General features: G+C 32.5%; 1 protein-coding gene across 4 annotated transcripts in view; it reads right to left on the bottom strand.

Annotated features, from left to right (window-relative positions):
- The window catches only part of ESF1 (ESF1 nucleolar pre-rRNA processing protein homolog), an 89,585-nt gene that overhangs the window by 62,481 nt on the left and 11,088 nt on the right, over nucleotides 1-16,016 (bottom strand). For all 4 annotated transcript variants that reach the window (XM_079128492.1, XM_079128495.1, XM_079128493.1 and 1 more), the window contains exons 6-9: nucleotides 15,572-15,724; nucleotides 14,264-14,378; nucleotides 12,015-12,162; nucleotides 6,781-6,939 (exon numbers count right to left, since the gene is read on the bottom strand). In XM_079128492.1, the coding sequence (XP_078984618.1) occupies nucleotides 6,781-6,939; nucleotides 12,015-12,162; nucleotides 14,264-14,378; nucleotides 15,572-15,724 (575 nt within the window). The remainder of the gene's footprint in view (nucleotides 1-6,780; nucleotides 6,940-12,014; nucleotides 12,163-14,263; nucleotides 14,379-15,571; nucleotides 15,725-16,016) is intronic.

The raw sequence follows: 16,016 nt of genomic DNA, 5'->3' as shown, positions 1-16,016 counted from the left end.
AGTGCTCATCATCTCTAGTAATTAGAGAAACACAAATTAAAACCACCCTAAGATTTCATCTAACTCTAATAAGAATGGTTATTATCAAGAACAGAAGCAATAATAGGTGTTGGCATGAATGTGGGGAAAAAGGCACACTCATACATTGCTGGTGGAGTTGCAAATAGGTGCAGTCACTCTGGAAAGCAGTATGGAGATTCCTCACAAAACTTGGAATGGATCTACCATTTGATCCAGCTATCCCACTCCTCGGTTTATACCCAAAAGGACTTAAAGTCAGCATACTACAGTGATGCAGCCACATCAATGTTTATAGCTGCTCAATTCACAATAGCTCGATTGTGCAACCAACCTAGATGCCCTTCCATTGATGAATGTATAAAGAAACTGTGGTATATATGTACAATGGAATATTATGCAGTCATAAAGGAGAATATAATTATGACATGTGTTGGTAAATGGATGGAGTTGGAGAATATAATGCTAAGTGAAATAAGCCAAGTCCAAGAAACCAAAGGCTGAATGTTTTCTCTGGTAAGTGGACGATGATACACAACTAGTGGGGGTGGGGTGCAAGAGAAGAATGGAGGAACTTTGGATTGTGTAGAGGGAAATGGGGCAGAAGTGGGTGGTGGAAGGAAAGATGATGGACTGAGACAGACATTATCACCCTATGTACATGTATGATTATACAAATGGTTTGAATCTACATTGTGTACAACCATAGAAATGAAAAGTTATACCCCATTTGTGTATAATGAATCAAAATGTAGTCCGTAAAAATAAAAATAATAATAATTTATAATGAATAGTGTCAAAAGAACCAAAAAACAAAAATCTTGTTCTCCTTTGAGGACACAACCTCTGTTGTGTTCTTTTAAGGAGGTGAACTATTGTTCCTTCCCAGAGTCTAGACCACTTTGCTACTCACTGCCAATTCCAGTCTACTGGCTTGTCCTGTCCTTGAACCCCCAACATTGAATATTTGTTATCAGAGCATACCATCAACTATACCTTTTTATTATAGGTATCTAAGTACTACAGTCACTCCTATCATTTCTTGAAGATTTTAGTTCCTGGCTAACTCCGCTTTCTCCAATACTTCTGTCATTATTCTTGATGATTTCAATATCAACACAGATAATCTTCCCAATATCCTGGACCTCAGAGTTTACTGACTTCTTATTTGGTTCTATACACTATCCCATCTCAGAAACTCTCCTGCAATATTGTAGCTAGATAGATCATGTCATTACCACAAATTGTAAACTCACCATAATCATAATCTCAATCACCCTACTCTTCAAGCACCAGTTCCAAATTTTCCAGTTTACTCCCTGTAGTACCTAAAGATGAACAATTCTTCAGTCTTATACTGGCATACAATCCATCCATTCTCTCACCTTTTTACTATCCTTTACTTTCCACATCACCTCATTTCATTTTTGACCCAACCATGATCATCATTACAATTGTCCTTTGCATGTAATTCTAAATCCCCTTGCCCCTCTCTAGCTTGGTCATACTTGGTTGACAAAACTAGTCTGTTTTAGTCTATCACTTTCCTTATTCCATGTTTGTACCACACCATTACATATGGCTAAAGTCCAGACCCCAAAAGTCAAAGGTTGATCGCAAAAGCTAGACTAAAATAAGGGGGTGAAAGAGGGGTGGGGGGAGCGCAGAGGGAAGAAGGAAGAGTCGGGGAGAAAAGAGGAGATATTCCATTAAAATAGAAGATTAGTGGACTAGGTGAAAGGAACTGAGGGGGAAGGAGGAGGAACTGGCAAAGGGAAGAACAATGCAATTAATCTGACCCAACTTTCTTTCCTACATACAGACATGAATACATCACAGTGAATTTCACCATGTTGAATATCCATAAGACATTAACTGGAAAAAAAAAAAAAAAAAACCCTAAATAGTAGAAAGATCAGTAGAGGAAAGGAAATGGGGGAGGGAGGAGGGAAGAGAAAAGGGAAGTACTGGGGACTGAATTAGAGCAAATTATATTCTATGTCTTTTTAAATTTTTAGTTGTAGATGAACATAATGTCTTTATTTTGTTTATTTAGTTTTATGTGGTGCTGAGAATTGAACCCAGTGCCTTACACGTGCTAGGCAAGTGCTCTACCACTGAGCCACAGTCCCAGACCCTATTCTATGCTTTTATAATTATGTCAAAATGAATCATAATGTTATGAATAACTAAAAAGAATCAATAAAAAGAAAAAATGCAGCTAAAGAAAAGCATACAATCATGCCAACTCATCTTACTTTAAATGACCATAAACTACAAGGGCATCCTTAATATAGCTCAGCAATCCTATTTACATACATTTCCTTCTGCATTCTTTCTCTCTCTCTTTTTTTTTTTTTGCAATACCAGGAATTGAACCCAGAGATGGTCTACCATTGAGCTACATTCCTAGCCCTTTTTATTTTGAGACAGGGTCTAAATTGCCAAGGCTGACCTTGACCTTACAATCCTCCTGCCTCAGCCTCCTGAAGAGCTGGGATTAAAGGCATGAGCCACCATGCCTGGCTTCCTGCATTCTCTTTAACAACTATTTCACACCTTCCCCTTTTTTCAGACCTCTAATTCCTCCTCCCTTATCCCTGCACTCAGTTGATGCTACCTTTAAAATTTCACTAAGAAAATATAAATAGAAAAGAACTACAAGTTCTCTACACCGTATCTACCCATTACCCTTTCTCTGACCATATTCTTTGCCTTTTTTTCTCTTGTTAAAAGGATGAACTGTATGCACATCAACCAATAGCTATTTTTCTCCACTTGTCTTTATTTTATTGAGCTCTATTCTCATTAAAATTCTTTCTTTACTGTATGTCCCACAACCCTGAATTTCCTCCTGTGTAGCTCTGCCAACTTCTTCTCAGCTGCTCTGGATGGTCGTTCTTCATTTTCTCTGCCTCTAAATGCTAGAGGGTATGAGGATCTGTTTTTGAATCTCTTTTCTTTTCTACCCACATTCACTACCTTGCTGTTCTTTCATTCTCAGAGGTCTATATAATGAAGATTCCCACATTTATGTCTCTATCCCTGATCTATTCCCTGAACCTTTATCTGATTCCTTAGCATGTCTATTTGGTATCTGACAGAAATCATCGAATTAACATTTGAAAAAAGGGAGAATTCTTGATATTCTCTTGTAAACCTGTTCTACCCATCATCTTTATTATTTCACCATTAAAGCAACTACTCCCCAATTTTTTTTTTGTCTCTGGCTTTAATCTACTAGTCAGAGCAGCCAGAGTGATCCCATTAATAAAAAAGTCATATCCTCCTCCTCAGCTCAAAATCCTATCATGGTTCCTCATCTCACTTATAGGAGAGGTTCATATGCTTTTAATGACTAGAAGACCTTCAAATCTGATTCCAAGTTACCCCTTTCACCTCTATTTTTCACTTCTCCACTCTCTCCACTCCAGTTACAGTGTTATTTCTGCTAATCCACAAAGAAAACAGATAAACTATAGCTTAAAAGCAACTCATTTGTTATTTCCTTTGCTTTCAGCCTTTCTACGCATGCCTCTTTACTTTCTTAAGTCTCTGCTCAATTTTTTCTTATTTGTTTGTCATCTGTCTGTCTTCCCTCACCAGAATAAAAGCTCTATGAGATTAGGTGTTTGTGTATTCCTTTCACACAGGTGTCTAGAATAATTTCTGGTATACAGTTGGAGCTCAATAAGTATTTGACATGTTAAAATATGAAAGTTGGGGGCACTGAAGGTTGTGTTTAGTAGAAAAAAGATCAGATATCCTTTTTTTCACTAGTATCTATTAAATTAGTCTCAGCTAAGAGAAAGAGGACTTTTACCACATCTAATCTCTTTTAAGATTAGGAACATGTTGTTTGTGCATGTTCTAAATAAAATCCCACAGATATTATTTATATTCAGCTTGCATTATCTACAAAAAAGTATTACCATGCATAATAATTGAACTATTAATACAGGTAAGATTATGTAAGAGATATATACTTTTTTATGTACATCACAAACTCACTGAGGTACATGCACTGATGAAAACCTAATATGTTAATTATATGCATAACCTTATCCACTAATTAAAGTAAGGATAACTTTAGCAGCACATGGAGATAGGCGATATTACTTTGCATACATCAAAATAACAAATTAATTTATAATTAACATTTTTGTTTATAATTTTAATTAATAAGGTTGTATTATTACAATTCTATAGGAGAATATATCAACAGAAAAAGTAGTCCCCCTAATAAGTTATACTTAAGGAATTAAACTCATTCACTACACCATATAATCCAAGGTAAAGAGAAAGTTTAAATAGTCTGAACTAAAATTTCTTTTAAAACTCAAATCAAACAATATTACAAGTGTTAACGATTAAAGGTAACTATTTTTCTGAAGAATTTAGTATTTTGGAGCCTCAAGTAACAGAAGGACCAATGAATGACATAATTTCATACTGACCCTCTGTGGTTTACTAAAGTACAACAGCATGAAAGTCAAACACACATTTCTTAAAACACACATCCATCAAAACACACAAATAGTATAAATAGTACTTTGCAGTTTATTCAGTACCTTATAAATATCTTAAATTGAGCAAGAAAAAATTATTAGTCCCACTTTCCAAATGAGTAAACTCATGGTCAGAAAGATTAGCTTAAATCTCATAAGATGTAGAGTATGTAAAAGACCCTTTATATTTTTATATCCACAGGTACACATGTGTATGTATATAATGAGGGTTCAGGTAACACCATCCCATTAGGGGTCTTCAAAAATATTACAGTGTAGGATATTTAAAACATTACTGTAAATTGAGGTGTTGTCTATTTGAGAAAGTTAATTTTCCTCTATTCAATTAAAAGAAAAAAAATATATATATATCCAAGAGTGATGATAATTCCACGAAATTGGCACTCATATTGATTGCTAAAGGCATGTATAACACTTTTGGAAAGAAATCTGGCAGTAACCTCAAGATATAAAAAATATTCATGCCCTTTATTTCTATTTCTGGGAAACTATCCTAAGAAAATAATTCAGGATATGGAAAAACTATAGATTATTTATAACATCCTAGACACTTGGCATGGGAGATTTAACATTTGAGGTTTTGACACTGGTAGTTTTAACAGCTTGTGAGAGAACCACAGGTTGATCCACAGCATATGTGTAGTTACTATGTGAGGGAGGAAGTCACATAACTAACTGTAAGTTAGCTTGACTGCCAGCATCTGCTTCTCACTGTGGCCTGGTTGCTCTCTACTAGTTTTCACATACATAAAAGTAGTTCTTAAGCAAGGGAAAAAGGAAAAACATCTGTGCAAAAATCACTCTTTTAAATTAAAAGGACCTCCCCCTGCCAAAAAAAAAAAAAAAAAAAAAAAAGGGCAAGCCAATTACTTGGCTAGGGATGAAAGTGAAGAGATTTAAGAAAGGACTAATATTTGTGGGTCGAGCATCAACCTGTCATATTTCTTTTCAATGCCATAAATCTATTGTAGTGAAAAATTTCAAACGGGACTAAACAGAGAAATAGGAAATTCAACAGCAATCTAAGCACTGATTGAAAAACAGTAGTGGAATTACAGATGATAATTCATTTTACATTTTCAAAATATTTTATTAACATTACATTCACAAATGAAAAAGTTAAGATAAAAATGTATTACTAAATAGAAGAGGGAACAGTTCCCAATTTATTTCATGAGGTCAGCATTATCCTGATAGCAAGGACTTTTCAAGAAAACTACCAATCAAAATTTCTCATAAACATGGGCAAAAATTTGTACCCATGAAATCTGCATGACAGATTCAACCAACTGTGGATCAAAAATATTTTCTTTAAAAATAAAAGTGTCTGTACTGAACATGAACAGACTTTGTTTCTCATCATTATTCCTTAAACAATACAGTATGATAACTATTATATAGCATTTACATTGTATTAGGTATTATAAGTAATTTAAAGGTTATTTAAAGTATGCAAGAGAATGTGTGTAGGTTACTTGCAAACAACAGACCATTTTCTATAAGGGACTTAAGCATCTGCAGATATGGGTATTAGTGAGGATTCTGGAACCAATTCTCCAAGGATACTGAGGGAACAACTGAATGTAAACAGCAGAAATCTGCAAAAACAGTATCAGTTGCAAAAGCACATGATGATTTGCCCAAGACTGTTGGAAAAAAAAATGTGAATGCTATAGAACAATTCCTGTTTATCCTAGCTTGGACATTGTTTTAATTAGCATTGTACTAGTATTATACTACTCTACTGTGCCATATTCCTTTGTCTATTTACAGCAAAATTGTGATGGAAGACTATAAATTTAATACATATTATATGTTAGTGAAACCTCATGAATTAGAGACTAGGAGGTGTTATGGGAGAAAAGACTACTTGAGAATTACATATCTTAAAAAGAAGTATAATGTAATAACCTCAGATCACATGGTAAGTGGATTCAAGTTTCTATGTTCTGAGAATACAAGAATCAGGCCTATCTAGGAAAGGATTACTTTCATAAATGGGCAGTAATAATTTAGAGTTAGTAGATCCTAAGAGTATATCGGCATGAGTTTCTAAAATGCTAGTCCTGAAGTATTAAATACCATGTTAATTTCCCTTCAAAACAGTTCTGGAAAACAAGATTTTAAAATTCATATTTCCAAAGAAGAGTTGGCTTCTTTACCTTTGTATCTAAAATGCACTCAAAATCCCCAAATGAAGAAAAACAAAAAACATTTAGCATCTAATTCTTACCTGGAACCCACTTAATCTCCATTTCCATATCATTTTCTTTGCCTTTCTTTTCTTTTTCTTGAATAACTTGCAAGAGTTGCCTGTATTTAGCAATTTGTTCTTCATCATCCTTCTGACTTTTCTTTGTTTTGCCATCTTCCACACTGATTCCATCATCACCTAACAGAAAAATCAATATAATACACAGAAACAATTTAGTTCTAATTCCAGTGTTTAGATCTCAGTTATTCCAGCAATTTTCTAAAATAATGTTACCAGATATAATGCAACCACAGAATATTTTTTTAAATGAAAAAAAAATTTATAGTTGTAGATGGACACAATACCTTTATTTTTATTTTTTTATTTTTATGTGGTGCTGAGAATCAAACCCAGTACCTCACACATGCTAGGCAAGAATTCTACCACTGAGCTATAAATTCAGCCTGGCAGCCACAGAATACTAAAATCAGACTTCAACTTCTGACAAGCAAATGAATTAAATGAAAGATTAAGGTCTTGTGTATAATAAAACTCAGCTGTAATATAAGTTAACACTTTTATAGTAGTACACACGGGGACTACCCTTCGTATTGTTATATTTTAAAATAATTCTCTAGTCAATATGATGTTAACATCCTTGGACTTCTCTTCCTTATAAGCTATAAGATAATAAGAATTGTAGGCAAGGGACTCTCTGTCCCTTGACATCCAGTAGATTAAAAAAATGTTCTGATCAAAGGGGTTGAATATTGTTGGAGTAAATTTGGTAGATGAATTTAGCTTCTTGGGCTGAATAAAAAAGATAAAGTTGTTTATAATACAAACCTAAGAATATTAATTTCTTTCCATTTGACTGTAAGCAATCACATTTACTTTAAGAATCTTGTTAATTTAATATACCAATGATAAAAACAAATAAATTAGGAGATAATTCAATTAATTTCACTATGTGGAAAAACATTCACAATTCCATTTCCTAATTTTCATAAAATAATTCTAATACAAAGAAACAGTATAAAATTCATAGGCAACAAATATCACAGAAAGTTCTACATTTCCACTTAATTCTCCAAGTCAAAAACATAAATTAAAACCTTGGGTTTTAATGCAAAACATACAGACTTAATGAATTGACTAAATGTCCTGAGTAGAGGAAAATTTAGAAGCAGAACTATGAAATCCCTTCCTTTTACAACCTATGGCTTACTGGTCACCAAAAACGTTTGACATTACTAATCAGATACCTGTGAAACATCAGTGTGAGCATACTCCTTACATCTAAAAAAAAGTGATAAGGAAAAAAATTGAGTAATATATATATATATATTTTTTTTTTTTTTTTTTCTAAAAGAATAAAAAATGGCAGAGGACATTCTTTCCATCCTATCATACTTTAACATTTTCACTCAAACAGCTGAAGTTCATTTTTTTCCTGTTTGTGCCACAATAATAATGTTGGATGGAATTCTGTCATGTATCCTGTAATTCAATGGATAAAACATCAGGAACACATTAACAAAATGGCAATGTATTTCTTTCTATTAAAAGCTTACTTCTGAAAACATAATTACAAGCAACCTCCTTCCAGGTTGAAATTTTAGTGGTAAGTCTCTTATGGCTTACTTTAAATTGATTTTTTCCAGCTCTAAAATGTGGAATAACTCATGTAGGTCTGATTTTTTTTCCCCTAATTCAAGGACAATACTTTGTGAAAGTCTTAGTACTACATAAGTAGTTGAAAAAAAAAAAAAATAACAGTAAGTTACTCTCATAATAATAATTAGGAGCATCTAGTAACTCAAAAGCACTCAAGTATAGTAATATAGCTATCAGAGGAAATAAATTACAGACTAAAGTAATTTTACACTCAATTGAAATATTGAAGAAAAAGGTACACTTTTAAAAAATTTAGTAAGTAGTACATTTCAAACAAATACACATTAATCTTTAAAGTTTTAAGAAATAAAAATATATGATGCAAAGTAGTATACTGAATAATTTATGTACAGCATTTCAATCTTTCCAACATGAGCCCAGTACTATTATGATCTTTATTTCATAGATATAGAAAGGAACAGAGAATTCAGTTAGAAAACTTAACCTATGTTATTTCACTATGTGGTGAAATTGGGATTTGAAACTAGCAGAGCTCAAGTTCTTAAGGAGAATGTACTGACAAATTAATCTTTACTTATTCATAATATTATGTGTCCTAATGTTAATCACGTCATTTAAAAATTTAATTCAGTTTTCCCATACCAAAGAAACCTACTTGAAAAACTTCACAAATATACATGGAATATTATCTTTTCCCTGTATTTTAGAGCTAAGAAAAACTATCCAGAATTTTCAGAAAAGGGCTAAATGTCTAAAAGGCATATAAATAAAAAGGAAATGTAGATCAATAAATATATCTCCACATCTATCAGGGGAAAGGAATAAAGGCTATTTTAAAAAGCATGGCTGTTCTGTGACACTAAGAAATAAAATGTTAACTCAGTTCTTTAGAATGCCAAAAATATTAATAAGCAACAGCCATTGAGGACTTAGAAATATGTGCAGTCTTTTGTGCCCAACATAACTTCCATTGCAAATTATACATTCTCGAAGACTATTAAATACTTAAGCAATTATGTGGTTCTATTATATGATGTCTGGACAAATAAACTAGAATGATTAAACATGATTTTTCCATTCCATATATGGAATACTGTCCAAGAGTAGTATTTTATGAAAAACTTTAAAAAATGAAGCAGTATATTCAGTAGTCTAAAAAAAATAGTAATAGACCAATCACAGGATCTAAGAAAGTCAAGGCTTAATGGCCCTATGTTAAAACTAAAGAAGCATTTGTAGATTTATTTGTCATTAGTCCATAAAAATAATATGTTATGCAAAAGGAAAACCAAAAAGTATACTATAAATTACTAAGCTAAAATATACTCATTTTTGCTACTTTAAAATACTTATATACATGTTTAACATATGTGATGATTGTTCACTTTCGATCAGCACTAAGCCTCTTACTCATGATTTTTCATGGTTGGGAATTCTATTAGACAAAAAGATGAACGTGATGGTATCAGGCAGATGTTATCAATCAAAAAAATGACATGAAATTACAACCAAGCAATCAAATTTTCAAAGATCTAGTATGGAGGAAAAAATTATTTGGAATTTTGGTTTTACAAAATGAGTTATTTTAAGCAAATGGCATTTATGATTTAAAAATACACCATTAACCATAATAATCATCAAACGAAACCTCTTACATGAATAAATGAGAATTTCTGTTTCTATAAGGAAAATCCTTTCACTGAAAACATCAAGTTGGATGAAATACTTTTCAAATCTTTTTAAAAGCTTCAGAAATTTAAAAAAGAAATATTTCAAGCAACTGACAAGTTAGTGAAGAACTGCCACATCAAAATTAAGAAAGGAATACTAGAGAGATGATCCCAGGGTTAAAAAGACACACTACTCTGAAAGCATTTCCTACTCCCTGACCCAGAGAAGCTTTAAAACTTGGGAGTAATGTGGTCCTACACTGACCAAAGTAAATGAATATTCTCTCTTATGAAAGACACCCTGGTCTTGGACATTAAACCAGCATGCAAAGACACCCAGGCACAAAGAGTAAATGAAGATAAACATCTTGTAAAAAAAATAGTAGCCAACCCAAAATATACGAAATATTGAAAATGTCAGACTATAAATACATGCTGATTACTTATAGAAATAAAAGAACAAGTTGAAGCTATCAGTGCAGTATAGTATAAAACTTTAAGTAATGCTGTTGACTTGAAAAATAGGGAAACAAGACTTCCAGAAGTTGAAATATATAGTAAACAAAATTAAGAACTCAACGGATAGATGTATTAGCAGATTCAACACTGCTGAAAAGACAATTAATAAATTGTTAAGAAAAATATATCCAAAATACAACAAAAAATACAAAAAATTTAATAGGGAGGGAAGACATAGTGTAAAGATCTAACACATATTTAATAGTTCCAAAAGGATAGTAGAAAAATCACCTGAAAATGTCTGAGAATTTTCCAATACTGATGAAAGATACCAACCACAGATTCAGAAAACTCTACAAACCCCAAGCTTGATAAACAAAAATCAGTCTACTTTAAGAAACATCATAGTGAAATTGTAGAAAGAAAAAAACTTTAAAAACAGTAGCAAAAAATGAAAACCAACAAATGAAAACCAAAAGCAACTAGACAAACCTCAAAAAGTTTAAAAAGATAGGTGATTTCTAAAAACAATGAAATCAGAAGCTAATAGAATATTATCAATGTGGAAAGGAATGCCAATTTAGAATTCTTTATGAGTGAAAGCAAAATAAAGGTGTTTTAAGACAAACTAAACCTCAACAGTTTGACACCTGCAGACACTATTCAGAAAATGTATTCAAAGCAGAAGGAAAATGATCCCAGACAGAGGTATGAGATTTAGAAAGGAATAAAGAGCAAAGAAAGAGGTGAAATTTAAACAAAGGCAGTATGAGACAGCAATATTACAACCTGTGGTACATAAAAATAAGTAGAATCAACACATAATGATAACAAGAAAGATGTTTAAAGATTACTGTATTATCCAGGAGGGTAAAATATTGCCTTTATTTATTTATTTGGTTTTTTCAGTACTGGGGTTTGAACCCAGGGGTGCTCTATCACTGAGCTACATCTCAAGTCCTTTTAATTTTTTCTTGTTTTGACACAAGGTTTCACTAAGTCACTGAGGCTGGCCCCAAACTTGCAATCCTACTCAATTTCCTAAGTTGCTCAGATTATAATTGTGCACCACTGTGCCTGGCTTATTTTTGCCTTCAAACTTCAATAAGTTAAGGATGCAAGTCTTAATTTCTAGGACAATTATCAGAAAGGGACAGTCTGTTTTCTGAACTTATTGAGAAAAATGTAATGTAAAAAATATCCAATTAATCCAAAAGCTCTTTGTTTAAAAAGAGGGGACTAATACAGAATTTTATAAGTTCATTAAGATTGTGTACTATACAAACTATAGTAAGTCTAAAAAGCCAGGTTTTTTTGTAAGATCAGGGTTTTAAACAAAATGCTTATGGTTAAAGAAATACAGGCTAGAAAAGACACTAAAATTTTCAAACACTATCTAAAGACGTATCTAACATGCTTTGCAGATGGCTTAAGAATTAGAGTCTCCCCTTTAAATTACTGACAAAGAGATATTTCCATAAAAATTACTAAAAGATCAACAAGTACCTTCTATCTCCTCTTCAATCTCATCTTCATCTTCACTAGAGGAAGCTAAATAGGCTTGAAAATCCATGTCCAAAAGTTCTTCCTTTTTAAACTTTCTGTTGAGTGTTGTGATCCTTTCATGATCAGTCTCATCCCAAGTTATCTCCACCTTTTACCAATGAAAAAGAAACAAATGGATATGAAAATGTCAACAACTCATACTTGTTAGAGAATGAGAATTTTGGGACTGGAGTTGTGGCTCAGTGGTGGAGCACTTGACAGCATGTGTGAGGCACTGGGTTTAATTCTCAGCACCACATATAAATATATAAATAAATGAATAAAATAAAGGTCTATCAACATCTAAAAAATATTTTAAAAAAAGAATGAGAATTTTGTTATTTTGGATGTTTAACAGTTATAAGTTAAACAACTAAAGATGTGCTAAAACAAATATAGAAATGACATGATTAATAAACAGTGTCTTATCTGTGGCAAGTGAATCATTTTTAATGAACTTGTACCATTCCTCTCCTGGTTCTCTGCTAATATGCAGGATACTCCATTATTTGAAGTAAAAATCAATGTTGCATATTAACTTTGATGGAAAAGAAAATAAGAAAATATACTGATGGAAAAGTTAACACTATTAGGAATCAGTGATAACATGTTTTTCACCAGGAGTTCTAAACATTATAGGAGACCTCAAACTATATGAAATCTGTTGGTGAAGCAACAGTCTCAGTCTTTTTTTCCAAAAAAAGATCAAAAGCCACAGATGAAAAAGGTAGCTACTGGTTGCAAATATAGTAAACCCTCATGATACACAAGTTCATCTATAACATGACTGGTGGGTGACTAGCTCCTCTCCTCTGCTCAGCACCTATTCCCATACAGGGACTTGCTAGAGGTTTTATATTCATCACAGTATGTGTTCCCATGTCTTTGTTTTTTTTTTCTCTCACGCCATTTCCCCAGATGAGGACAACAAAATGGCACCGATTTTTAATTAACGGATCCTTAAAAATCATTGCCACAGTCTTAGATGTTCTAGATTCAGTTACTCACAAGATTCAGAATTATCCCTACTCTAGTAATTAAGTCTGTTGCTGGAACTAAGATAAATGTTAATGATACAGTCAGGACAAAAAAATCCAGACTAGATGGTTAGCTAAGGCCAATACATCAATTTTGAAAATAGTATGACTTTATATTTTACGTAACTGAATTTTTTACATTTCACTTACTACACAATAGTAGGGTTTTGCTATACTCAGTAATTAAATCATAACTATGTAGTGCCCACCATAGCACTGCAGGTGGCAGATACAGTATCTTCTTCTGCCACTAGCCCCCTTTTTGGAGAACACAGGAAAGGCAAAGGGAAGCTAGTGTGGCTGTTGCAGAGTATAGCTGTGGGTAAGGTTTAGGGTAAGGAACAGAAGAAAGTCAGTCAGCTAAGCAACAAATTATTTCAACACACAGAAACAACCTGGTAGTTTCTCATTAAGTGTTAACATGACAACTAGTAGTCCTACATTATTCTGCTTCTGTTGTTTTTTAAAATTTTCAATTATGCTAGAAGCAGTGACACCTGCCTGTAATCTCAGTTAACCTGGAGGCTGGGGCAAAAGAATTCCAAGTTCAAGGTCAGCGTGCCCAATGCAACATGACCCTATCTCAAAATAAAATTTAAAAAGGCTCAGTGGTAGAGTATTTGGATAGCATGCATGAGGCCCTGGGTTTAACTACCAGTATCAGGGGTGAGGGAGTGGTTTGATGTCAGCAGAAAAATGTGTTCCTGTAGTAAATTTTCACTGGTTTTTACTTAATTGTCATTTGAGGAAATCTATTACTTTTTTCCTCTATTCCCTAGGATATTAATAGCTAACATATTATTTATTAAAGAATTTAGTTGTTTGAGGGGGAGTATTTTTGGGTGGTGCTAGGGATCAAATCCAAGGCCTTGAGCATGGTAGGCAAATGCTCTACCACTTAGCTATATTCCAGCCTCAAAGAAACTATTTGACTAAGAATGTGGGAAAGACAGAAGAAAAGAAATATTAGCTTAAAGGCATAACAAGAATCTGAAAACAAGTTCAAATAGGTGTAGTAGATAATATAAGTATACTTATGTCTCATATTTACTTGTACTTGTGCATTAAAATGTTGAGTACTTTCCATTTTTAAAGATGCTCTAAATAAATAATACACAAATCTCTTCTTAAAGCAACAGAGTTTAGCTATGTGTTTTAAAAGCTAAGAAATACCGTTGATGTTCCCATTGCAGCAGATGTGAAATATTTTGGTTTATATGCTGTTAAATCCACTTCTGAAGCTACATCCTTAGGCTCATCATCAAAAGTAATATCATCTGGTATAAACCTAAGAAGCAAAAGTAAATAAATAAATTTATTTAAACATATGCTTCAGTGATAAGCAGTATTCAGATTCTACTAATTAGTTGTAGTTTACATATACAAACAATATTAAGATTTCTATAGAACACTCATGGAGACAAACAAATGTTAGAAATAACCTAGGCACAGAATTTCTAAAATTCAAAAGTGAGAGAATGCTTATGCAGATAGAAACCTTACATTAGGAGTCAGTTACTATAATAAGGAAATAAATAAATAAATAATGAAATATAGATAAATAAAAAAATAATAAAATAAGGAAAAGTTTAAGGTTGATTCAAGACCAAAAACCTTAATAATATTATACTAAAATTTTATTTCACAAATTAGCAGCTTTTATAAGTAAATTAGCCAGTGTAATTTGACAATTTTTAGGCTTAGGCTAGAGAATGGGGGAAAAAAATACAGAGCTAAATAATCTATTATATTTAGGTTTCACAATTTATATAGGTGATTGTTTACACACACCTAGAAAAATGATGAACTATGCATTTTATCAAAAATTATGTTGGGGGTGAATGGATAATTAAGATTTATTTCGTTTATATAAAGTGTACCTCGAGAAAGGTACACTTTAGCACAGCAACACCATTCATTCACTGAACTAGCATTTACAGCAGCTCTGTCCAACAGAATATTTCTGTGAAGACGGCAATATGTATCTGCTCTGTTCAAAATGTGGCCCTTAATTACTTAAAATTTGTCTAGTGTGCCTGAGCAATTTAAAATTTTTATTTTAATTAAACAAATTAAAATAACCAGATTTGACTAGGGGCTACTACATTGGACAGTGCAGATCTAGAGATAATAGTCTATTAGCAAACTCCTTTGCTCCTACTTCAATGCTTTTTTTGAGTTACTTCATCCGGTCCCTAGCTCTAACAGTAGCAAAGAAATATCACTGCATAAATACGTCACCTTAAAACAGACATCCAATGTGTTTAAAAGTACATAAATGTGGGAATAATTTGTACATAATAGGTTAGCATTATCTTGTTCATCTGCTTCTTAGGAGTGAGATTCTATATGACAGTACAACTAAAAGCAAATAATTCTTTTGGAATATAAACAACAGAAAGTATCAACAATTCAAATATTTTACTTCTTATAACCATGTTGTTCTGTAAGATTTAGTTGGTAAGACACACACTAGATTACCTTAGATCTATGAAAGAACAGCTACTTTCAAATTCCAGGCCATCACAATCCTCATAAATTTTACTTGCTGTTTCAGGAGAATCACAGTCTACTACTGCATAATAGTACTTCAGTCGTTTGAACTGATAATCTCTCAGTTTTTCTCTAGAGGTCCTAAAAAGGGAAAAAACTCATTAAGCTTACTTATATTGAAACATAGAAATCTATCTCCCTTTAAAAAAATAAAACTGTTTTAAGAACAATATATTACAAGCTAGCCTTCACTCAAGCCATCTCTCCTTTATAACTTCTTCTTTATGAACATTAAATATTTAAGCTCAATTTATTATTCTGACAAGAAACAGATTTTGATATTTGAACTGGAATTTATTATCTAGAAAAGGTGTGTAAATTACATACATTTTTCAACAATCTTAATTTTATTTCTAAAATAGATATTTTGTTT

Source organism: Sciurus vulgaris (assembly GCF_902686455.1).
Source record: "Sciurus vulgaris genome assembly, chromosome: 2".
NCBI classification, from domain to species: domain Eukaryota; kingdom Metazoa; phylum Chordata; class Mammalia; order Rodentia; family Sciuridae; genus Sciurus; species Sciurus vulgaris.
The sequence above is the reverse complement of the archived record's forward strand: the minus strand, read 5'-3'. Positions and strand labels throughout refer to the sequence as shown.